General features: G+C 43.3%; 1 protein-coding gene across 2 annotated transcripts in view; it reads left to right on the top strand.

Moving 5' to 3' along the window:
* STK31 (serine/threonine kinase 31) overlaps positions 1 to 2,732 on the top strand; it is an 86,994-nt gene extending 84,262 nt beyond the window's left edge. For both annotated transcript variants that reach the window (XM_062178932.1, XM_062178933.1), the window contains one exon: positions 2,505 to 2,732. In XM_062178932.1, coding sequence (XP_062034916.1) covers positions 2,505 to 2,732 — 228 coding nt within the window. The remainder of the gene's footprint in view (positions 1 to 2,504) is intronic.
* The last annotated feature ends 23,761 nt before the right edge of the window (positions 2,733 to 26,493 follow it).

Consider the following 26,493-nt stretch of genomic DNA (forward strand, 5'->3'; position numbering starts at 1 on the left):
TCAAATCAAGACCTCAACAAGATCCACATGTACTGAGTTAATTCTATATTTCATAAATCTCTTTTGATTTATAAATTTTCCCCACACCTTTTTCCTTTTCTTTATGCCATGTATTGGGTGAATTATTTCATTTCCTACTTTTGGAGTTGGCTAATTTCATCCTTCTAGTTTTGTATATTTGCCTTTCCCCCAATTAAAAGCACTGGTAGGCTGGTGCCTTGGCTTACTTGGCTAATCCTCTGCCTGTGGCACCGGCACCCCAGGTTCTGAAAGTCCTGCTTGGGGTGCTGGATTCTGTCCGGTTGCTTCTCTTCCAGTCCAGCTCTCTGCTGTGGCCCAGGAAGGCAGTGGAGGATGGCCCAAGTGCTTGAGCTCTGCACCGCAAGGGAGACCAGGAGGAGGCACCTGGCTCCTGGCTTCAGATCAGCGCAGCGTGCCTGCCATGGCGGCCATTTGGGGGGTGAACCAACGGAAGGAAGACCTTTCTCTCTGTCTCTCTCTCACTGTCTAACTCTGCCTGTAAAAACAAAACAAAACAAAACAAAACAAAAAGCACTGGTAGATAGGGAAGCTTTATGAAACTCAGATATAATGAGAATATTTTATTGATGGGACACATTGTATTGTATTAAGTTTAGGTTATTATTTGGTGTCTGGTTGTCACAGTAAGATTGATCAGGGGAAGTTAATGTAGAAAGTTTCATTTGTGCAGGGGTGTATCTTTAGTTTTTGTATTCATTTCATTAAAATAGTGTATAATATCCTTTAATAGTTGGTGGGGCTAGTTTCTTCATTTCTGTGTTTTTATCAGAATTTTTGTGGTTCTTGAAATATTTAAAATTTTTCTAGTTTCAAGGTAAAAAATGTATTTATTGGAATCCCATAAGCTTTTTTTTTTTTTGACAGGCAGAGTTAGACAGTGAGAGAGAAAGAGAGAAAGGTCTTCCTTCCATTGGTTAACCCCCCCAAAAGGCTGCTATGGCTGGCATGCTGTGCCGATCTGAAGCCAGGAGCCAGGTGCTTACTCCTGGTCTCCCATGCGGGTGCAGGGCCCAACCACTTTGGCCATCCTCCACTGCCTTTCTGGGCCATAGCAGAGAGCTGGACTGGAAGAGGAGCAACTGGGACAGAACCGGCGCCCCAACCGGGACTAGAATCTGGGGTACCGGCGCCGCAGGCGGAGGATTAGCCTAGTGAGCCACAGCGCCGGTGCTCTATAAGCTTTACAAATTAGGGAAAATGAAAATATTTATGATGAGAGTCCTTATTGTCCAATTTGTGATTGGACTTTTGTTTGTTCCAAATTTACTTTTTTGGTTTTGAAAGAGCATACTTTTTTTTTTTAATCATTTAAATTTTATAATTTTTAGTTTATTTGTTTTACTTAAATTTATTTTAGTTTATTTATTTCATTTTACTTTATTTATTATAGAAGAGACAGAGCAATCTCCCTGTCTGCTGGTTTGCTTCCCAAATGCCCTCAATGACTAAGGCTCAGTGCTAGGAACTCAATCCAGGCCTCCCATGTAGGTGGCAGGAACTCAATCACTTGAGCCATCACTGCCACCTCCAAGGGTCTGTAATAGCAGGAAACTGGAGTCAGGAGTCAGAGCCTGGTATTGAACCTAGTATGCCAGTGTGGGCCACAGATGCTTTGTCCGGCTCCTTAACTGCTAGTTTAAGTGCCACCTCCCTCCCCTTTGGTTTTTATCTATTGAAGATTCTCTTTAAATAAACTTAAAAACATATTCTGTAGAGTGCAGTGTGGATATTGGCGTTCATTAATTTATCAAATATTTACTGTTCTAATTTCTGGGGATGAAGTGATAAATGAAGATTTTTAACTTTAAGGGTCTTAGGGTCCAGTGAAAACTAGCAACAGACAGATGATTATTATATTCAGTGTGATGAGTACCCTGACTGGAGTAATGATGTGGGCAAATACAAGACATGACAAATTGTCTCGGGAGGCAGAAGTAAGGGAACAGCAGCCGATTAGGGCTGTTTACTGGAAGGGCGTTGCATAACAAATGCGGGCTCCTTTGTGATGATGATAATGGTAGTGGTGGTAGGAGGGTTTCCAGGAGGTGATCACGTCAACACTGGGGCCAGAACAGTTGACTTGGTGAAACAGTTTACCCTTGTGGAAGAAGCATTCCAGTGTGGAATTTTCACAATGTCCAGTTCTGTAAAGGAGGGAAAAGGAGAAGTCATCAGATGTCCTTTGCTGGAATTTCACTTGTTTCGGAAAGATTTTGTTCATGATTCCCTTTTTCCTTTTACATTTTCCCCCAGTAACTCAATAGAGAGTCTCCTTTTACAATAGAATAGAATCTTTAAAAATCTAGAAAATCTTTAAAGATCTAGAAAAGTTTGATTTTACCTCTTGTATCAGTGACAGAGTTTTAGAATTGAATCCTCCTTCCTCACAGGTTTGTCCTTTTGTTCATTTTGTGTGTGTGTGTGATTTTAGTTGTGTTTTATAACAAATATTTTTCTTGCAGGATGATAATGTCAAGTCCCTCCTCCGTAGCTTGATTTATTGTAGAAGTTCAATGACTGCTGAGCACGTTTTGAATGCTGAATGTTTCTTGCTACCTAAGGAGAAATCCATTTCAAATGCAGAAAAAGATGCTGAATATACCCAATATAAAAAGGAGGAAGAATTAAAAGTGGAGAACTTGGACAAATATAAGGAAAAGACAAGAAATGGTGAAGCCAATTTTGATTGATAAATTAGTGTTCTGTTAGTTTCATTAAAAAGCTTTTAGTTTGGTTATTAAAATATCTGGAAATGTTCTTTACGTAGTTACATTGGATCTTTGCTATTCAGGTTGTGAAAAATAAGATTGTTTGGCTATGCAAAGTTTTTTTATGTTTTGAAATTTTGTCAAGCTTGGGGTTATTAAAGAATTTTCTGTATGTAATTTTTGAAACTGAATAATTAGCCTATGATACTTACAGTAAGAAAGATTATTAGGTTGCTGGAAAAAGTCTTATGTGGATATTCAGTATGTTGGTTGGCTGATGATAAAGGTTGATAACTTTTATTCAACAAATGATAGTTGACATCTACTTTGTGTCCAGTTCTGGAAATAAAAGGATAAATAAAGTGTGGTCCTTACACTTATGGAGCCCATTATCTGTTGATAAATTCAGACATACAAACAGATCTTCGTAAATCTACACAGGCTCTCCAATGGCAGCTCCGGGCTTGTGGGCTCATAAAGAGGGTGCTCCCTCGGTGGAGGAGTGGTGTCAGGGAGAGCTTTCTGGAAGAAATGACACCTTAATTAAATCTTGAAGGATGAATAGTGAAAGTGAAGACGGGGGCAGGGGTATCCTAATTAGCAGAGAAAGCATAATAAGAGCACTGAAAGCAGAAACTGTTGTTTTTGGTAGTATAAAATACAAGGCACTGAATAGCCAGGTAGGTAGCTGAGTGCTTTATTTGAAATCATAAAACAATCATACCTAACAGTTTTATAAAAAATGCAGAATCATTGAATTATAAGCAGCCATAGCCTCTTGAATTCCATCTTCACCTGCCATCGGGATAGGAAACTAGTGAGAAGGCAGTTACAGTGAAGGAGTTGAGAAATGATGAAAGAAGACCCAGGGAAGTGTGAGTGGAGCTGAATGCGGGACACATTTGTGAAACAGTTAAGAGGCAGAATCATCTGGACTTTATGACTGAGGTGTACGCAGACTGCAGCCTTACTGCTTTTATGTCTCCAGTTGCCTATTCAGCGTCCAGGTGTCCTTTCTTTCTAATAGTAGAGCTTCTGCATTATTTGCAATGGCAGTGTACTCAGCTGGACTGCATTTAGCATTTCCTCGAGCAGTTGAGGCCTTGATCTTCTGGCAGATAAGACTGAAAAGATAAGCTGGGCGATGTCCCCTTTGCTTTTATTCCTTCCCTACTGTCTGGAAGCCCACAGGATGGCTAGAATTTGACCTGGAGGATGCAAGCCCTGAACTAGGGTGATGGAGTAGCAAGTTTGAAGGAGCTGTTGTGTCTGAAGTACAGCCTCTGGGTTGGCCTCCAGATTTCATGTTGTTTGAGGGAACAGCCACTACATCGGTGTGTGGTTCCTGTACCAGTACTTTCAGCATCCCCTGGGAATCTTCCAGAAACACAGATTCTTGGCACTGCCACTAAATCAGAATCTTTGGGTGGTGGAGCCTGACATTCTGTTTTAACAAGTTCTCAAAGGCATCTGGTAGATACTGAAGGGAACCAACAACACAAAATGATGCCTTTGCTACCCTTTGACTTTTGTTTTGTAATAGAGCTTAATTTTAGGTAATTTAGTAGTAAAGACACAGAAGTTAAATTGAAAGCAAACTTGGATGATTAAAGGAAAGAAGACCAGAACACTTTATTTGCACTCACTATTTAAAATACAGAATTCAATCAGCATTTCTGCATTTCCTCAGTGTGCTCTGTTGAACACTAGTCCCTTGGGATGCTCAACACACACATGAATACTGTTGTGACCTGTTTGCAGAATAATAAATGGTAGCCTGGAGATTGATCACATGTGGTTGATGGTGAAGATTCTAAAAATTTCTGTCTAGTTTTATGTAGCCCATTGTTTGCCAAAACAGTTACTTCACTTCTCCCCCACAATACCTACAAACTTTGTCCTGTGAATCTAAGTGAAGATCAGATTTTTTGGAATTCAAAGCAGATGGCATTTATTTCCTGTTTTAAAGTTGCAGATATTAATGAGTGGTTAGCAGAGACAAATCCTAAGTATCTGTCTAATGACATAAATGCCTCTGGAAGTTCAAGAGTACTTCAAAAAGATTCATAGACAAATAGAATTAAAAAATAAGTTTATTGTGGTACAAAAAAATTTAAAATCCATGCAGTTTTTTCATGATACACATTTTCTGTGAACTGCAGCCCTGCATATTTAAGGAAGGACATTAGAAAGGCCAGCATGTGCCTTCTGCCCTGTGCACCGGCTACAGATGAAGTGTCACTTAATGAGCTTTAATAACACAAATGGCAGTCCCCAAAGGAGGAGGTAAGGAAGGTAAGGATGAGGAGGTTGAGGACTAGATGTTTTACTCATCTAGGAGAAGCACAAGAGAATTCTGCTTGGAACTGAAAGAAGGGCTTTGCAGGCCAAGAAAATTAAGGTGGGTTTGGGAAGTGGCAGAACATTAGCAGTAGTGTAGGACAGTTATGAAGGAGTCGAGAAATAAGCTTTGAAAAGTATTTTAGAGACAGATCATAGGAGGTCTTGAGTTGCCCTGTAAGAGATGGGACCCTGTTACATATTTTTGAGCAGCTGAATCACATAGCCCTGTTTGCTTTAAAATAAGTAGCCAACTAGAGGGAATGATACAGGCAGGGGAGGATTGGGGCAATGAAAAAGTCAAGACTGGTACATCTTGCTAAAGTAGCTGAGGCAGTGAAAAGGTCCTCCTTTTCAGTCCACACAGCACACTCATAGGATGGCAATCACTCTAAACAGCACTCTGACCTCAGAATCAGTCCTTAAGGCATCCTGGTCTGGCTGAAAAGCCCATGAGAGCATTTCAGGCATGGAAAGCCAAGACACTGTGGCAAAAAAATGTCCTATATGAAGGATCTCTGTGAATGAGACCCCAGTGGAAAGAAATGGTCATCAAAGAAGGATGTACTTTTTTCTTAAGGGAGGAGAGAACTTACACTTTGCTTATGGCCTTGTCTAAACACTGATGGAGACTGTGGATTCAAAAGGCTTCCATAGTCTAGACAGCTCATGTCAAGAGCCTTGGGTAATCACTGATGTCATACATAAGAGTGTTAATTGTTAAATTAACAACAAGGGCCACCATGCACTAACTTCCCATGCAGGACCTCTGTCCTCAAAGAGTTGTATTATAATTAAGTCTAAGTGCTCAAAATACATGTATCATTCTTGGGTGCTTCTTTAAAGTTAATTAAGTTTCTAAAAAAAAAAAAAAGACGTTAACTTCAAGATGCAGTGACTTTGAACAGCCCTTGTCTTGACTGTTGAGGAACAATTTTTTGTTTTTCTGTGCAAATTTTTTTTAACTCTTTACTTAGTATAGAGTTGGTCTTCTGTATATAAAGTTAACTGATAATGGATCTTAGTGGAGAATGGGATTGGGAATGGGAGAGAGAGGAGGAGGAGGGGTGGGAGAGTGGGTGAGAGGGCGGTTTTGGTGGGAAGAATCACTATATTCCTACAGTTGTACTTATGAAATCTGTATTCCTTAAATAAAAGGTTTCTTTGTGGGGAAAAATAAATAAAAAAAAAATCCTGCTTTATAGGCGAGTTTTGAAAAGGAGAGGACTAGGAATAGAAACCTCAGAAGAGAAGCATGCAAAGGCTTTGGCCAGTGAGCATGTTAGTGTCAGCTGTGGCGAAATCGCTCTCCAGCACCCTTCTGACTTCAGTAAATGACATGTTTTATCGCTTCTTAGTTGCTGGCGTGACCACATCTTTTGCCGTGAGAAGTATGTGCACAGCAGTTTGGATGAAGGACTTCTGAAAAATCCAATACTGTATTAAAGCAACAAAAATTTTGGCCAAACTCATTAAAATCAACTTTTTCAGAATTCTGGAAATAAACCAAAGGCTTGTAACAATCTGAGGGACATTTATTCAAGAAGCAGAGCTAGGTAATGATAGGGAGAGCAAGCTTTGAATTAATTGACCCTGTTCCCAAGGCCCTGTCCTAGCTCTCCAGCGTCCTTGGAATCACAGTGTGGTGTATGTCAAAATAGACCACACACACTGCTGTCAATCATATGGTAGCAAAGCCCAGGAAAAAGATACCCCACTGACAGGAAGGAAGAGAAGCTGCAGGACCGCCATTCAGTTGGGAGGCTTAGTGCTGCTCAGGTCCCCCCATCTTTCTGAAGGGTGAATCAGTAAGGTCATAAAGGAAGCCTTAGTCAATTTTAAAGGATTTACATAATAAAAACCATGTTCTCCAGCCACAGTGGGAGGGAATTAGAAATCCGTGAGAAGGAAAATTAGAAATTCACAATTACATGGAAATTGAGCTACCGATTCTTAAATAACCCAAAATGGTAGGAATGACAAGGCAAAAATAATTTGTGATGAATGAAAATGAGAACGTGAAACTACAGCAGTGTCTTTCAAGTGAGATGAAAATAAACATTAAAAAAAACTGAGCCAACTAAACCTACATGAGCAGAAAGAAGAAAAAAAGGTAAGCCAGGAAATAACAGAAAAACAATTCTCTGAAAGAATACAGAAAAGTCAGTGAAACCAAAAGTTGGTTCTTTGAAAATATCAACAAAATTTGGAAAATTTTCACTAGACCAAGAAAAAGACTACAGTTATTAAAATGAGGAGTGAAAGAGGCTTTAAAACAGACCTTACAGACCCTGAACTCACGGCCAGGGGCCAGGGGGACTACTGTGAACAGTTGCATGATGATAAGTTAGGTGACCTAGACAAAGTGGGAAAATCCCTAAAAAGATGCAAACCTATGAAACCACACAAGAATAAAATCTGAGTAGAACTTTAAAAAAATTTTTTAAAAGATTTTATTTATCTGAAAGGCAGAGTTACAGAGAGGCAGAGAGAGAGGGAGAGGTCTTCCATCTGTTGGTTCATTCCCCCAAACAGCCGAAACTGCTGGAGCTGGGCTGATCTGAAGCCAGTAGCCAGGAGCTGCTTCCAGATCTCCCATGTGGGTGCAGGGGCCCAAGGACTTGGGTCATCTTCCACTGCTTTCCCAGGCCATAGCAGAGAGCTGGATTGGAAATGGAGCAGCCAGGACTCGAAGTTGTGACCATATGGGACGCTGGCACTGCAGGCAGTGGCCTTACCCGCTACACCACAGCACCAGCCTCTGCATAGACCTTTAATAAAATAGAGCAAGTAATTGGAAAATTCCCATGAGTAAAAATGCAGGCCAAGAAGACTCATGGTGAATTCTACCCACCATTTAAAGAAGAGTTGATACCATTGCTTCACAAGCTCTTCCCAATTAGAAGAGGAATACTTCCCAACTTACTCTCTCAGACACTATTACTCCAACATCAAACCCAAACAATGACCTTACCCAACAAGTACAGGCCAGCATCTCCTATAAATATAGGTACCAAAGTCCTAGGAATACTAGCAAACAATCTGACAAAAAAGGATCCAAGTCCCGACTGCTCCACTTCCAGTCCAGCTCCTTGCTAACTGGGAAAGCATGCTAACTGGGAGACCAGGATTGAGTTCCAGGCTCCTGGATTCAGCCTGGTGTGGCCCTGACTTGTGACCATTTGGGAAGTGAACCAATGAATAGAAGATCTCTTTCTGTCTCTGTTTTTTGTCACTCTGCTTGTCAAATAGATAAATATTAATCTTTAAGTAATATTTAAAAAGTATATAGCTGAAGAAGTGGACTTTATCTCAGGAACGCAAGGCTGGTTTAATATTGAAAACCAATTCAGTAATAACTCTGTATTAATAAAGGCATCAACTCAACAGATGCAGAAAAACATTTAAAAAAATCCAGCACTTTGTCATGATAAAAACACTCAACCATTGGAAATAGTGAGGAACCTGGAGCTAACATGCTGTCCTTAATGTTACAAGCTGTTCTCCCTAAGAGCAGGAACAAGATGAGGATGTCTACTCCCACCATTTCTTCCTCTCTCCCTTCCTCCCTGCGAGTCTTCTTTCCTTCCTGATTTGTTTTTTTGAAATGCAAAATCAGAGGGAAAAAAGGTCTTCCTTCCACTGGTTCATTCCCCAGATGGCCACAATGGCTGGGGCCAGGCCAGAGGCAGGAGCCAGGAGCTTCTTCCAGGTCTCCCACATTGGTGGCAGGAGCCCAAGCGCTTGGGCCATCCTCTGCTGCTGTCCCAGGCACATTACCAGGGAGCTGGATCTGAAGTGGAGCAGGGACTAGAAGTGGTGCTCACATGGGGTGCCAGTGTCGCAGGCAGCAGCTTAACTGCTGAGCCACACCTCCCACCCTGAATTGTATTTGTGTCCTAGAAATAGTCTAAAAATGAAATTAAAATAATTTCATTTGCAATAGCATCCAAAAATTCTTAGGAGTATAGCAAAAGAATTGTAAGGCTTATGCATTAAAACTGCAAAACATTGAAGCAAGTTAATTGAGAGAAATGTTTGTGGATTGGAAGACAGCATTATTAGGATGTCAGTTCTCCCCCAAAACTTACTGCAGGCAAAGGTGGTTGAGCCAGTGTAATATTGGCATAAGGATAGACACATAGATCCATCAAATAGGATTGAGAATTTCTGTTTTAATTTCTATTTATATATTTGTAAATACACCCTTCCACATATGGTCAGTTGATGTTTGACAAGGCTACCAGTACGGCTTATTAAGGAGAAAGTCCAATCAACAAGTGGTGCTGGGACAACTGGATACCCAGATGCAAAAGAATGAGTTGGGGAGCCTGTAGTTCATGATTATGTGTTATATGCCATTTAAAGAAGAGAGGAGTTTGTAGGCTTCAAACGAAGCGGAATGGAAACGCTAACTGGTCTGATCAGTTTATGCTGTATACATTGTTGAACTATTGCATGGTTCCCTTCAGAAGTGTTAATCAAACGTAGGAAAAGAAGAATGACACTGGGCCCTGTCTCACACCATATGCAGATATTAATACAAAGTGGTTCCTAGACCTGAATGTACAGCTAACTCTGTGAGACTCTTAGAAGGATGCACAGGCAGGCCGGCGCCGCGGCTCAATAGGCTAATCCTCCGCCTGCGGCGCTGGCACACCGGGTTCTAGTCCCGGTTAGGGCTCCGGATTCTGTCCCGGTTGCCCCTCTTCCAGGCCAGCTCTCTGCTATGGCCCCGGAAGGCAGTGGAGGATGGCCCAAGTGCTTGGGCTCTGCACTGGCTCCTGTCCACTCGGATCAGTGAGTTGCGCCAGCCGCAGCGGCCATTGGAGGGTGAACCAACGGCAAAAGGAAGACCTTTCTATCTGTCTCTCTCTCTCACCCCATGGGAGACCAGGTAAGCACCTGGCTCCTGCCTTCGGATCGGCGCAGCGCACCGGCCGCGGCAGCCATTGGAGGGTGAACCAACGGCAAAAGGAAGACCTTTCTCTCTGTCTCTCTCTCTCACTGTCCACTCACTCTGCCTGTCCAAAAAAAAAAAAGAAGGATGCACAGGCATGAGTCTGTGACCTTGGGATGGGCGAGGAGGTTCAGAACGGCTTCCTGTAAGTTTGCAAATGGCCACCAGGTGTCGCTCTGCATCCATAGCATCCTGCGACAAGCAGTGGCACAGGAAAGTTTTCGGTAAAGGGAATTTCTAATGAAATCAGACTCGATTCATTTGGCTGAGGAAGGGTACAACACATTTACCCTTTGTTAAGATCTAACATGATTAAACACATCTTGTTACAGAATCTAAACCTGTTTTCTTGGAGGATTTCAAGGATATGATTAATGATTATATAGTTTCTTTCTTGTTCAAAAAGTCTATCCACTGCCACAATTCCTCTGACATGGATTTCTTTTAAAAAAATTATTTATTTATTTTAAAGGTAGATGTGTGTGTGTGTGTGTGTGTGTGAGAGAAAGAGAGAGAGAGAGAGAGAGAGAGAGATGGAAAGGACGCCCATCCACTGGTTCACTTCCCAAATGTAGCCAGGGCTGGGTGGGGCTGAACCAGGAACTCAATCTGGTTTTCCAATTACCTGAGCCATCACCTGCTGCCTCCCAGGGTGCACATTAGCTGGAAGCTGCTGTTAGGGGTGGAGCCAGGACTCAAACCCAAGCATTACAATGTGGGCTGTGGGCATCTTAACGGCTTCAGCAAATGCCTGTCTCTGGAATGTGACTTTCTTACTCCACAGCTTTCATTACACAGCGAATGTGTCTACGTTAGCAGCTGTTTGAAATTGTCCTAGGAAATTTAAGGAAAATTTAAATGTAGTCCTGGTTGTGCAGATACTTAGATTTTTTTTTTTTTTTTTTTTGGTGCATTGAAAACTTACCACAACTACAATTTTTCTTTACTGTCATTATTTTGATTAATGCCTATATCTCTTTAACCATAAATTCTGTAAGGTTTGAAATTGTGCCTAGCACAGCACCAGAAATTCAACAAATATTTGTTACAAAATGAAAAGAATGATTTGAAACTTTGACTGCAGGCTATTTTGTAACAACAACAAATCTATCCCTTAGGTATCTGCTTTCTTCCATGTTTTGTTTTCTTTTAATTGTAATAGAATCAAGGTTGAATAGCCTCCATAGACTGGAAAACAGCCACCAGCTGAAACTTTTGTTTTAATTGTAAAGGAATATAGCTTTTTTTTTTTTTTTGACAGGCAGAGTGGACAGTGAGAGAGACAGAGAGAAAGGTCTTCCTTTGCCGTTGGTTCTCCCTCCAATGGCTGCCGCGGCCGGTGCGCTGCGCCGATCCGAAGGCAGGAGCCAGGTGCTTACCTGGTCTCCCATGGGGTGCAGGGCCCAAGCACTTGGGCCATCCTCCACTGCACTCCTGGGCCATAGCAGAGAGCTGGCCTGGAAGAGGAGCAACCGGGACAGAATCCGGCGCCCCAACCGGGACTAGAACCCGGTGTGCCAGCGCCTCAAGGCGGAGGATTAGCCTGTTGAGCCACGGCGCCGGCCCGGAATATAGCTTTCTTTAAAGAAAAGTTGAGCCACGCAACACTGAAAACCATTTTAACCAGAAACACTTCTCTTTGTCTTTTCTCCTAAAGAGAAGGGGAAGGCTGTCTTCAGTTGCCAATTTGTTTCCACCTATCAGAAAATAAAATCATGGTAGCACACATCCCATGGTGGAGCCAAGTAAATTAAACTGTCTACAGGAAGAGCCACAAGGAAGGATTTTTCCAATTTCAAGTCTTTTTTTTAAAGGGAAAATATTTGATAAGCTGTATATGTCACCTATTCATATTAATTTTCGTAAAATGAAGCTGTTTAAAGAGTATAGGGGAAATTACAGCGTAAATTAAGAAGGTGTCTCCCAAAGAATTGAGTGTCATGTGTCTGAACATCTGATAGGAGCAAGGAGAGATTCATCAGGGAAGACAGGAACCGATACCAGGGCACTGTTTTCAGACACACTCATACTTTACAGAAAGGGGCAATTCCAGAGAGGTAAGGCCACACACTTAGCTCACGAAGCTAATTACTGACATATTTCTCTTTTGTCATTGTATCCCATTTTTATAAATAGTCTTCAGATGGTGCTTCCTGACACGGGAGAGCCATCCCAAGGCTGTGACTGTGAAGGTCTCCTCCATCCTTTATTTCCTGGGAGGGTCACCGCCACCACACCTCCCAGGGGGTGCATTCGCAGGGAGCTAGAGTCCGGAGCCAGAGTGTCCTCTCTCCTCTCTTTCTCCTCTCACCCCGTGACTGCTTACTTTGGAGAAAAGAGTTACCACTGGAAGAAGTTGCCGGTTATAACAGATATTCTGGGAACACAACACATTTCTTAACGCTCATACAGAGGTATAGACTTATTGCCATCGCGTTTCATAACTGCTCAGAATATTATGCAGATGAATGCTTTGACATTTATTTGCTTTTCCTTGAACGTCATGTTTCATTTTTATCTGATATCAGCTCCATTTATGGCAATCCAGTGGTAACTGCAAATTACGATCGCTCTGACAACCTGCGTATGGAGCATGTGAGCACAATTTTGATCCTGATCATTGGGCTTGCCTGAGTCACGGCTTGCATCATCTTCTGCAGTCCCATTTATGATTCAGAAAATTTTATTTCCACGACATCCTTTTCATCCCCCACACGAGCCTCTGGGATTGCAGACAAATACATGATGACACTTTGTTTTAGTGGGAAGACTCAGATAATTTCTTATGGGCTGCTGTAAAAGTGTCCAGCAGCCTTTTTCTTTTAAAGCAAAGGGTAAACTTTATTCTCCACTCAATGATCACTCCCACCCAACCCTCATTTCATAGTGGGTTTAAAGTGCTTGGAAGTTCTAGAAAGTCTTCAGTATGGTTGCTGATTAGTAACTAATGAACTTAATAAAATAGTTTCATTGTCTTTTTGCAAGTTGGGGATGCATGTGGTTTGTTATTGAGAGAAAGTAGCACATTCAGAGTGAAAATCTGAGCCAAAGTAGCCGTAGATAACTTAAATGTCATGGAGCAAACCCTCAGACCTATACAGCGTATTGATTTTAAAAGGTGCTTTGGTTGGTTTGGGTGGGGGGGGGGGGCAACCCTATGGTGTAGAAAGTTAAGCCTCCTCCTGTAGCACCAGCTTCCCATATGGGTGCCCGTTCGAGGCCCGGCTGCTTCACTTCCAATCCAGCTCCTTCCTAATGTGCCTGGGAAAGCAGTAGAAGATGGCCCAAGTCCCTGGACCCCTGCACCCACGTGGGAGACCCAGAAGAAGCTCCTGGCTCCTGGCTTTGGATCAGCAGAGCTCTGGTCATTTGGTGAGTGAACCAGTGGAATGGAAGACCTCTATCTCTGTAACTCTGCCTCTCAAATAAATAAATGAATCTTAAAAAAAAAAAAAAAGGAAAAAAAAAAGTGCTTTCTGGCTGCCGACTCCAGCTTCCTGCCAATGCAAACCCTGAGGGACAGTGGTGATGGTTCAGGGAAAAAGTTTCTACCAACATGTGGGAGACCTCGATGGAGTTCCTGGCTCCTGCCCAGCCCTGCCATTGTGGGCATTTGGGGAGTGAACCAGTATTTGGGAATTCTCCATCTGTTTCTGTCTCTCAAGTAAAATAAATTAATTTTAAAAAGTACTTCGGCCATCAGTGTGATCTATTGCTGTCAGTTCTCACCTCCTTTGTGTTGACAGTTTATGAAATCTTATTTATAGACATTGCATTGACAAGCTGTGCAGCATGAACTGCCACAGGCCCCAAGGTGTGAGGGCGGCTGGGCGGTTCACCTCTTCTCACAGGGCAGGGAGGATGGGGGTGACAGCAGTGCCACATGCCTCATCACTGAGGCTGTGCATGGCACAGTGACGGGGACAGATCCTGAGGACACGAGGAGGCTCGAGTCTTGGTCCTAAAGAGTCTTCGGTATAATGGTGAAAACATAAAAACAAACAAGAATTGCTCTCCCAGTGCCAGGAACGGCGATGCGAAGCCAGCTCCCAGACGTGCCCAGGGCACTCCGTCTTGCCGAGGAGTCCCAGATAACGGCAGCTCTTCTGGCTCGGCGATGTTCACCGACCCTGTGTTCTCGGGGCGGTGAACATGTAGGTGATCTCCCTTATTGTCTCTGAGGGCCAGGGAAGGGTAGCACCTGTTCAGGAAATGAAGCCATACATGATTTGACTACTGTAGTAGAGAAGCTTGCTATCTTCACGTGTAAAGACCATTTTTCTTAAATGACTGGCTGAAAGCTTCACTCCACATGTAAAGAAATATATGTCAATGTGTGGGCATGTTCAACTTTTTATCAAAATACGTTATTGCAGGAGTTATGGGTCCTTTATCAGAACTTGTACGTGAAGGTAATTTTTCAGGCCAAAGCCATTGCTAGGGATAGTTTATGGACAGCTAATAATAACCATTGTTATTAACCATTTTTATTTATGTTTTAAAGACCTATTTTTATTTATTTGAAAGGAAGAGGGAGAGAGACCGTATCCACTATCTGCTGCATCACTCCTCAAATGACAACGATATTCAGCCCTTGGCCAGGCTGAAGCCAAGAGCCAGGAGCTCCATCCCGGTCTCCCACGTGGGTGACAGGGACCCAAGCACTTGGGCCATCCTCTGCTGCTTTCCCAGGCCATTAGCAGGGAGCTGGGACCGGAGCCAGTGCTCCAGTACGGGATGCTGGTGTGGCACAGGGCTGGCCTGAATGAGTGACTGTAATGTGGGATATAGAATTGCCCGTCCCAGCCTGATCCAGAGATTAAAGTCCCTAATTAACTCTCCCAGCGGCTTCAGGGGAGGGTGGTGAGGGTCCAGAGAGGGTCCTGTCTCACCCTTTTGAAGGGGAGAAGTTTGGCAGATTACTGGAGGCATTTACAACACGGAGGTTATGAGGTTATTTATTTATTTTGTTCAATATGAAACGTTCTGGGGAATAGCGACTATGTATCACAGGTTTTTTTTTTTTTTTTTTTTTTTTTTTTTTTTTTTTTAAGGCAGATGTAGAGGAGGAGAGGCCTTCCATCCGCTGGTTCACTCCCCAGATGGCCACAGTGGTCAGGGATTGGCCAGCCCGGGGCCAGCAGCCAGGAACTTCCGGTCTTCCGGGTGCGTGCAGGGGCCCAGGCACGTGGCTGTGCTCCGCTGCTTTCCCGGGTCATAAGCGGGGAGCTGGATCCGAGGCACCGCAGCGGGGACTGGGCCGGGCGCCCATGTGGGATGCCGGCGCTGCAGGCGGAGGCCTAGCCCACCAGGCCGCGGCGCCGACCCCAGCTGCTGGGACGGCACACGGGTCTGCACCCTTCCCTCAGCGGCTCTCAGCAGTCACGTGTTCCAGCAGTCACGACACTTGGCCACTGCGACGCTGAACACACGTCTTTTCTCCCTCACTTACGGCAAGCGTGCCTTCTGCGGCCACCGCCAACACGCAGGGCTGTGACCGCAGGTCTCGCGCGCAGCAGCTCACGTGGGACGGCTGTGGCGCACTAAGGGGCGTGGCCTGGCCCGACATCCCTTGCGCGAGGAGGGAGGTGCATGGCGGGCTCTGATGGAGGAGCTGGCTGGCGGAAGAGTAGAACTAAGAGGAAATGAAATGTCATATTCAAGTTGCCTAAAAACAATCATTTGTTACTTGGTATTTTCCCTTCTGTTTGTTTCACCATGCACGGTGGGTTTTTTTTAATTTTTTTATTTTTAGGTTTCTTTATTTTATTTTTAAAAATTTATTTATTTTTTATTTTTTATTTTTTTTTGACAGGCGGAGTGGACAGTGAGAGAGAGAGAGAGAAAGGTCTTCCTTTTTGCCGTTGGTTCACTCTCCAGTGGCTGCCGCGGTAGGCGCGCTACGGCCGGCGCACTGCGCTGATCCGATGGCAGGAGCCAGGTATTTCTCCTGGTCTCCCATGGGGTGCAGGGCCCAAGGACTTGGGCCATCCTCCACTGCCTTCCCTGGCCACAGCAGAGAGCTGGCCTGGAAGAGGAGCAACCGGGACAGGATCGGTGCCCTGACCAGGACTAGAACCCGGTGTGCCGGCGCCGCTAGGCGGAGGATTAGCCTAGTGAGCCGCGGCGCTGGCCTAAAATTTATTTTTTAAAAATTGCTGTAACAGTGTACATATAGTTTTTTTTTTTTCTGGTTAAAATTATACCGTAGCTATTTTTTTTTAAAAAAAGATTTTGTTTATTTGAGAGGTAGAGTTACAGAAAGAGGGAGAGACACAGAGAAAGGTCTTCCATCAGCTGGTTCACTCCCCAAAAGGCCAAAATGGCCAGAGCTGTGCCGATCTGAAGCCAGGAGCCAGGAGCTTCTTCTGGGTCTCCCACGCAGGTGCAGGGGCCCAAGGACTTGGGCCATCTTCTACTGCTTTCCCAGGCCATAGCAAAGAGCTGGATCGGAAAAGGAGCAGCCAGGCCTCAAACCAGCCGGGCCTCAAACCACCCCCTATATTAGCGATGCTGGTGCTGTAGACCAAGGCTTAGCCTATGACACAACAGCACTGGCCCCTCCCATAGCTATTTTGTAACGTAATAAAGCCTGCATAAATCTTTTTTAAATTAAGGATTTATTTTTATTTACTTGAAGGGCAGAGTTACAGAGAGAGAGAGATCCTCCATCTGCTGGTCACTCCCTAAATGCTTGCAGGGACTGGGCCAGGCTGAAGCCAGGATCCAAGAGCTTCTTCCTTGCCTTCACTTGAGTGCAGGGGCCCAAGGACTTGAACCATCTGCTGCTGCTTTTCCAGACACATTAGCAGGGAGCTGGATCGGAAGTGGAGCCGCCGGGACTAGAACCGGCGCCCATATGGGATGCCAGCATTGCAAGTGGTTGCTTAACCTGTTGCGCCGCAACAGGGACCCCTGCATAAATTTTATGCATATATTTATATTTAAATTTTTATTTTTAAAATTTATTTGTCAGAGAGAGGAAAACGAAGAGAGAGAGAGTGTCCACAATAGCTGGGGCTAGCTCAAGCAGAACACAAGCCAGGAACTCAACCCAGGCCTCCCATATGGGTGGCAGGCATCCAAGTTTTGGGCCATAGCCACTGCCTCCAAAGGGTGAGCGTTAGCGGGAAGCTGGAATCAAGAGCAGAGCCAGGGCAAACCTAGGGCTTGGATGTGATACTCCAAGTGCCAGGCCAAATGTGTGTCCCTGCATAAATTTTTTTAACAAATGGCTGTGAAAGTGTTCTATTAAGTGAATATGTGATAGACTTCTTAACTTCATGAATGTTGTTTGCTTAGCAGGGTTGGTTTTGCTGGGTGGACCAAGGAGAGGACGGAACAGAAATCTGGATTCAAAACTGGTGAGTTAATGAAGAAAATTCTCCCAATTATCAGAATTTAGAAGCAACTGAAATATGAAGGTCTGAGTCAAGGTTTGCAAAAACTATAGTGCCACCTCCTGCCTCAAGGCAGATCTTAGTAGATTATAACATTCTTTTCCTTGAGCATGGGTATTTGCCATCACAGACCAGGAACTTAAGATAGTCAATTTAGGCTGGCGCTGTGGCTTAACAGGCTAATCCTCCGCTTTGCGGCGCCGGCACACCAGGTTCTAGTCCCGGTTGGGGCACCGGATTCTATCCCAGTTGCCCCTCTTCCAGGCCAACTCTCTGCTGTGGCCCGGGAAGGCAGTGGAGGATGGCCCAAGTGCTTGGGTCCTGCACCCTATGGGAGACCAGGAGAACCACCTGGCTCCTGGCTTCGGATCAGCGTGATGCACCGGCCATGGCGGCCATTGGAATGTGAACCAACGGCAAAGGAAGACCTTTCTCTCTCTCTCTGTCTCTCTCTCACTAACTTCTCTGCCTGTCAAAAAAAAAAAAAAAAAAAAGAAAAGAAAAGATAGTCAATTTAGGGGGTCTGAAATTAGAAGTTGCAACAGTCAGATTGAATTGTTAAAGGAATTTTATTGCTTTTTTATTTTATTGTTTTATTGAACTATTAAAAATGGATCTGAAACTCAGTAGCAGAGAGCAGCACACAGAATCAGTAATCAGAATGGAAGAATGTGAACTGTGGCAAAGGTGATTTGCCTACTGACCCTTTTATCTGATAAGTGTGTTTTTTCTAAGTGTATTCAAGAAGTCTCTGAATTATGGTACATGAAAAGAAAATGGTAAAATTATGTTAGGATGGTAATTTTAATGGTAATTTTTTTCTTATGCTTCTAAATTTGCTGCAGTAGGGTTATATTTATCATTATAATTAAAAAAATTTTAAAAGTATTCAAGCAGTGGAAATAATCAAATTATTACAAGGAGTTCTAAGGCAGTGCTTTCATAGTAGGTGGTATTTTAGATGTTTGTATCTGAATCAGCACTAGATTTGAGGCCACTATGGACGTTACTTTTTCTATCTGGGCTCCCACATCCTTCCTTGTAAAACTGAGGTAGAATGGGATCCACCTTTTAGACTATTAAAGGGATTATGATAATGCACTTGAAAGTGCTTGCTAATATACTCTGTAAATATGACCTATTATGGAAATCTTAGGTTCATAAAACAATAGCAAGTTCTTTTAAGTTCTGAAAGTATTAAATGTTAAAAGAAATATGATAATCAGGGAAGATGGCCTTCTACTAAAAGTTGCATCTTTCTTAAAAAAAGTATCTGGAAGCATAAGATATAAAAAATGTAAAATATTTGAAATAACACAATAAATGGGACAAGTAATAAAAAGGATTCAGCTGAAAATTAATGAATAATTTATAAGACAAATTATATTTCAGTACAAAGAATATTTCCAGGGATAAACAATAACATCCCACAGTGATCAGGGACTTTATTCACCCAAAAGGAATAATTCAAAATGTGTATGCACCTAATAACAGAACTCAAAAAAAAAAAAAAGGGTCAAAGATCAAACTGAAGAGGGAAATAGGCAAATAGACAGATTTACTGTTATAGTTGGAAGTTTCAGTTCTTTTCCCTCAGTAATAGAAAAATCAGAAATGCAAGAATAAAGAAGACTTGAACATTATTAACTGACTTAACCTAATTGACATTTATAGCCAACTTGACCCAACAACTGTAGAATATATTGTTCAAGGACACAAGAACATTCTCTAGGGTAAACCATAAAACAAATCCCAGTAAATTTAGAAAAATTAAAATCACAGTCATACAAAATATGCTTTCTGGCTAAGATTAATTAGAATTAGAATTTAAAAAATATAAAAGATATATTTGTAAAAAAAAGATATATAGCTATCTCCCAATATTGAGAAGTAACACCCTTCCTTCCTTCCTTCCTTCCTTCCTTCCTTCCTTCCTTCCTTCCTTTTATTTTTGACAGGCAGAGTGGACAGTGAGAGAGAGAGAGACAGAGAGAAAGGTCTTGCTTTTCCGTTGGTTCACCCTCCAATGGCCGCCGCGGCCGGTGCACTGCGGCCAGTGCACCACGCTGATCCGAAGGCAGGAGCCAGGTGCTTATGGTCTCCCATGGGGTGCAGGGCCCAAGCACTTGGGCCATCCTCCACTGCATTCCTGGGCCACAGCAGAGAGCTGGCCTGGAAGAGGGGCAACCGGGACAGAATCCGGTGCCCCGTCTGGGACTAGAACCCGGTGTGCCGGCGCTGCTAGGTGGAGGATTAGCCTATTGAGCCACGGCACCGGCCGAGAAATAACACACTTTCAAATAACCTACAAATAAAAGAAAAAAAATCACAAAGGAAATTTACAAGCATTTTTAAATGAGTGGAAATGAAAATATAGCATCAAATTTTCAGAAAGCTAAAGCAGTGCACACAGGAAAATTTATGGCATCAATTGCTTCTAATAAAAAGAGAAGGAAGTCACTTAAGTTTCTATTTTAAGAAACCAGGAAAAATGAGCAAATTACCCCCAAAGGAAGTAGAAGGAAGGATATTAAAAGGACTGGAAATCAGTGAAGATCAGTGCAATTCATAAATATTTAGCTAGGCTAATGAAGAGGAAGAGAAGTCAGAAATGACCAATAATAGAAATGAAAATGGAAGATTCATTACAAATCCTACTAAAGTTAAAGGATGTATAAGATTATATTATGAACAACTTTACTCCAGGAAATCTAAATCCCATTGCCTAAATGAAAATGGATTTGAAATGCACAAATTCCTTGATAGACACCAAAAGTCTCTCAGGAAATAATAAAAAATGGGTATAGCTTTCTTTCTATTCAAATTGAACTCATAATTCAAAACATTTCCTTTCAGCCCAAATGTCTTCAGAGGAGAATTCTAACAAATGGTTAATGTAGAAACAATAGCAATACGACACAAAAATCTTAGAAAATGCAAGAGAAGTCTATTCTTCCCAACTCATTTTATGAGCCCAGAATTACCTTAGTGCCAAAATCATCAAAAACCATTACGAGAAAAAAAATATATCAAACCCCTTCATGAGTATAGGTTCAATAGTCTTTAACAAGGTATTAGTGAATCAAAATCAGAAATATATGAAAAGGGTAATACATCATTACATGGAGAGTATCACAAGGACTCAAGGTAGATATGACATTCACAAATCTATCAATAAAATCACCATTTAAGCAATCTGAAAGGGAAAACCACATGATCATCTTAGTAAATGGAAAAGTCACGAACCTTGGACATATTCATATCCGTTCATTACATTTAGCAACACTCAGAATTTCTTCAATCAGATCAAGGGTGCTTATGAATAACATCCTTTCTTACAGTAAAGAAACAAATACTTTGCCTCTAAATTGGGAGCAAATCATGGCATAAAAGGGATGTCTACTCTCTTTACTTCTCTTTTACATTACCCTGGAGGTTCTAGACTGCAATAAGACAAGAAAAAGAAATACATGGTATAAATACTGGAAAAGCAGAAGTAAAACAGTCGTAATTGGAGACAGCATGATTGTATAGAAAATATGATAAAATCTGTAACAAAAGCTACTTGAATTAACTAGTGAGTTTATTATAGTTTCAGGACCCAAAGTCAACATGTAAAAATCAATGGTATTCCTGTATAGGGAATTAAAATTAAACAAGTAATACTACCTATAATAGCCTCCAAAATTTATAATACTTAGAACAAGTTTAACAGAATTTATGTAGAACTAGTACTTTGTGGTGGATTGAGAAGGCCATGCCAAGATGGCCACTGGCAAGCGAACGTCAGTTACTCAGGAGTGGCTTCAAAACCTACCTGGCAACGGAGCCTGTCTAGCAACATGCAGTGATTGGTTAGGGCATAAACCACCCTTTGACTGGATTGGCTGCCTCGGCTATATAAGCTGCTGTACCAGTGAGTCTGCGGGCTGCTCGCCTCTGGCCTGCTTTCACCCAGCTCCCGGAGTCTGTGTGGTGACTCCGCGCCTCTTGCCCCCACCGCGCTCCTCCTCTCAGAACAAATCCACCTCAACATCTGGTGCCAGCATGACTGGGAGAAAGCATGTTGGACCTGGCGAGGTCCCCCCTGGATTTCAGCAAGAAGGCCCCTCGGTGGTTTTTTTTTTTTTTTTTTTTTTTTTTTTTACAGGCAGAGTGGACAGTGAGAGAGAGAGAGACAGAGAGAAAGGTCTTCCTTTGCCATTGGTTCACCCTCCAATGGCCGCTGCTGCTGGCACACCACGCTGATCTGAAGGCACGAGCCAGGTGCTTCTCCTGGTCTCCCATGCGGGTGCAGGGCCCAAGCACTTGGGCCATCCTCCACTGCCTTCCCGGGCCACAGCAGAGAGCTGGCCTGTTCTGGCAACCAGAACAGAATCCGGCGCCCCAACTGGGACTAGAACCCGGTGTGCTGGTGCCGCTAGGCGGAGGATTAGCCTAGTGAGCTGCGGCGCCGGCCTCCCTCGGTGTTTTGTGTGCTGTTCGGTTCTGTGAGGTGAGCACAGAACCTCCTCCTATGCCCCTTTCCTTGTCCTTGTCCTCAGTCTAAGTGACCCCAGCTTAGGCACACACTGCCCTGAAGCGTATGCCGCTTCTCGGCTCCTCCTTTTACTTTTGGTTCTCCCGGCGAATTCACATAAAGGACCGATCATCCCAGAATTCGGAACCAAGTCATCTTCCCTCACTGAGAGAGGTGACGCTCTGGAGACACCGTGTGGGCATACGGCCTTGACCTACAAATCAAGGAAGTCCCTCACTAAGCACAGGACATACGTACGATCTGATACACCATTGTCTGTTCCTCTAACATAGGGAACCCCCTGCATAATGCCATCAGCCACTGAGGAGCTAGGAATTTGCATTGTTATGGCAGCAGTGCTGTGCGTGTCTTTCCTTTGACTAGAGTTGGCGTGGCGTGCTGATCTTAAGCATTCAGACATGAAAGAGATACCCCCCTCTCAGAAACCCACACAGATTACCAAACATAGTGAATCTGTGAGTGATAAGAGCCTGTCACTCCAGGCCACTGCCTCACAGGCAACAGTTGATGACTTAGGGAGGGAGAGCTCCGACAGTGAAAAGGACATGACAGCAGACAACGCAGTAATGGCTAGTCAGCCACCCCCCAAATACCCATGGGATGAACTTAGATGACCTCGAGGCAATAACACATGTGAGGTCATCGCATCCGCACCCAGTGAGGATCCCCATGTTTGTGGCAGTCCCTGGGCACCCCAGGCTCTCAGGGCACCCTTAGACACCACCCCACCCGCAAGTTTGCTGTTAATGTCGAAGTGGACACAAAATTTAGGCCCTGGATTCCAATGCACATAAAAAGGCTTCTGCTAACCAAGGGCCTAGGTTATGTTTGTGTCTTTCCAGAGAATGTGGGACAGCCCATTTGGGTACCAGCCAGAAACACCAGGCCTGCAGGTGACAGTCAACCAGAACCAGCTGAACAAAACAGAGTTCGCCTTGTTAGTGGACGCACCTGCTACCAATTGTCAAGCTGTTGCCTTATCATCCTGCCCTGAGGAACTGCCCATAGCCACATCCACTACTGCTTTATACCCCACTTAACTCTGGTCAGCCACTTGAATGGCCCACAGCCTGTGTGCAGTCATGCCATTCCTGATTACCATCGTTTCTCATTCCTACTCCTATCTGAACAAGCACTTCTGTGGTCTCCCATGACGAGTAAGATCCCCTGGTGGACAACCTAAGACAGGCACAGCTGCATGAGGAGACCACATGGAAACGGGGCCAACAAGGGTATGGCCAAGGATCATGCCTCCTGTTGCTCAAAAATAAGCAAGAAGGTGGAAATGTGGTGGAATGAGAAGGCCATGCCAGCTGGCACTGCGGCTTAATAGGCTAATCTTCTGCCTGTGGTGCCAGCACGCTGGGTTCTGTCCCGGTTGCCCCTCTTCCAGGCCAGCTCTCTGCTATGGCCCAGGAGTGCAGTGGAGGATGGCCCAAGTGCTTGGGCCCTGCACCCCATGGGAGGCCAGGAGAAGCACCTGGCTCCTGCCTTCGGATCAGCGCAATGTGCCGGTGCAGTGCACCGACCGCGGTGGCCATTGGAGGGTGAACCAATGGCAAAGGAAGACCTTTCTCTCTGTCTCTCTCTTACTGTCCACTCTGCCTGTCCAAAAAAAAAAAAAAAAAAAAAAAAAGAAGGCCATGCCAAGATGGCCACTGGCAAGCAAGCAAACGTCAGTTACTCAGGAATGGCTTCAAAATCCACCTGGCAAAGGAGCTTGTCTGGCAACAGGCAATGATTGGTTAGGGCATAAACCACCCCTTGACTGGATTGGCTGCCTTGGCTATATAAGCTGCCGTACCAACTGAAATAAAGGAGTCTGCAGGCTGCTCACCTCTGGCCTGCTTTCGCCCAACTCCCAGTATCTGTGTGGTGACTCCATGCCTCTTGCCCCCACCACGCTCCTCCTCTCAGAACAAATCCATAGCAACAGTACTTAGGAACTTCACGTTGATTAGTGAATTTTCTAAAAAAAGATTTTAATAATGTAGAGATGTGCCCTGGTAGTGGATGTCAATTATTGGGGCTGTTGCTATTGCATTGCAGTAAAACTACTGTCTGTGGTGCCAGCATCCCATATGACACTGGTTCAAGTCCTGGCTGCTCCACTTCTGATCCCGCTCCTTGCTAATGTGCTTGGGAAAGTATTGGAGCATGGCTCAAATGCTTGGGCTCCTGCACCCTCGTGAGAGACCTGGAAGAAGCTCCTGACTTCTGGCTTTGGATTGGCCCAGCTCCAGCCATTGTAGCCATTTGGGGAGTGAACCAGAGGATGGAAGATCTTCCCCTACCCCCCAATTTGTCTCTCCCTCTGACGCTCTGTAACTCTGCCTTTCAAATAAATAATAAATAAGATGAAATGTCAGTTATTCCCAAACTGATTTTATTTCTATTTATAATTACAAAAAAGCAGTTTTTGCAGGAATTGACAAGCTAAGTCTAAAATTTGCATAGAGAATCAAAGGATCAAGAATAGGCAAAATAATTTGAAAGAGAAGATCAATGTTAGAGAAGGTAAGTGATTTGCAGACTTACTGTAAATCTATAGTAATCAGGAGAGTACATTGTTAACATCAGGATGCATGTGAAAACTAGCAGAACAGAATAGAGTCTAGAAAAAGATTCACACATTTTGGTCATTTGTCTTTGTATTTTGGTCATAGAAGTTGCTTTGTAATGTTATTAGGAAGGACAGTCTTTTCAAAAAGTGGTACTGGAATAATTTTGTATCATTTGAGGAAAAAATTAACCTTAGCTATTATTTTTTGCTACACACCAAAATTAAAAGGAATGATAGACTTAAGTTCAAAGTGAAAACTATAAAACTTCTGGTGTGCAGCATAGAAAATCTTTGCTTTTGTGACCTTGAGATTTCTTAGATAGTGTGAATCATTAAAAAGTTGATAAAATGAACCTCATCACATTAAATATCTCCTGTTCTTCAAAAGATACTGTTAAAGAAATGAAAAGACCAACTGCAGACTAACAGAAAATATTCACAATCCACCTGCTTGGCAAATGAGCTGTATCCAATATATACAAAGAACATTTACAAGTCATTATGTATACAATATATACAAAGAACATTTACAAGTCAAGATTTTATAAAAGGTGCAAAATATTTTAAAAATATTTGGGCTGGGGGCCAGTGCCGTGGCTTAACAGGCTAATCCTCCACCTTGCGGTGCTGGCACACCAGGTTGTAGTCCCGGTTGGGGCACCGGATTCTGTCCCGGTTGCCCCTCTTCCAGGCAGAGAGCTATGGCCTGGAAGTGCAGTGGAGGATGGCCCAAGTGCTTGGACTCTGCACCTGCATGGGAGACCAGGAAAAGTGCCTGGCTCCTGGCTTCGGATCAGCGCGGTGCGCCGGCCGCGGCGGCCATTGGAGGGTGAACCAATGGCAAAAAGGAAGACCTTTTTCTCTGTCTCTCTCTCACTATCCACTCTGCCTGTCAAAAAAAAAAAAAAAAAAAAAAAAAAAAAAAAAAAAAAAAACCAAAAACAAAAAAACAAAAAACAACAACTTGGGCTGGGGAGAGTAGTGAGGAATGGGAAAGGTGGTTCATGGGTACTAAGTTACAGTTCTGGAGGAGTAAGGAGTTCTAGGGTTCTGTTGCAGAGTAGGGTGACTGTAGATAAAGTACTGTATGTTCCTCTAAAAAAACTACAAGACAAGATTTTTACCATATGCTTTTAGTTTTCACAGTAAATATTAAATGTTTAAGGAGATAGATATGTTTGCCCTGATTAGACAACACACAATATATACCTGTATAGAAATATCACATGATACCCCATAAATATATACAATTTTTTTGTGTCAGTTAAAAAGTAAAATACAAGTATATGGGTAAAAAGATACTTAATAAATGAGACTAGACCAGTGGGAATTACCCACATGATAAATCCTCATATAACTGATCATCTGGGAAAAGTAAAGTAAAATCATAGCGAAACACCATTTTATATCATTTAGAAAGAATGCTAATTGAATTCAAAAGACTAACAATACCATTCATTGCCAAGGAGGCAGAGCTTCTGACCACTTTGAAAAACAGAGTGTTAGTTTCTTATAAGCTATATATAACCATGAACTCAATTTACAAATGAAGAAATAAAACTCAGAAAAGTCATCTCTTATGGGCACATAACTATGAATTGATTGGCTGTTTTAATGTTTTAAGACCAGATGTGTTCAACTGAAAGGAGCTTAGTCACCCAGCTATGGAGAAAGTGCTGCCTGGTCAGTGGGCTTGGAAGACAGCTGGCCTCACAGAGAGCATGCCACGCCCTGTGCACGTCTGGTGAGCTTTCCTCCATAACTTCTCTATTCTCCACTGCATCAGGCTGCCTCCTCCCATCTTTGTGGTCTGTGCATTCAAAATACACCCATTAGGATTGGTAAGTCATCTCCCCACTGTGGGCCCAGCATTGATCCTGATGCTGAGGATGTAAGACAGAACATGGATTGCGGAGGGGAATGTGATGGACTAGAGGTGA

This window comes from Lepus europaeus, chromosome 20 (genome assembly GCF_033115175.1).
Source record: "Lepus europaeus isolate LE1 chromosome 20, mLepTim1.pri, whole genome shotgun sequence".
NCBI lineage: Eukaryota > Metazoa > Chordata > Mammalia > Lagomorpha > Leporidae > Lepus > Lepus europaeus.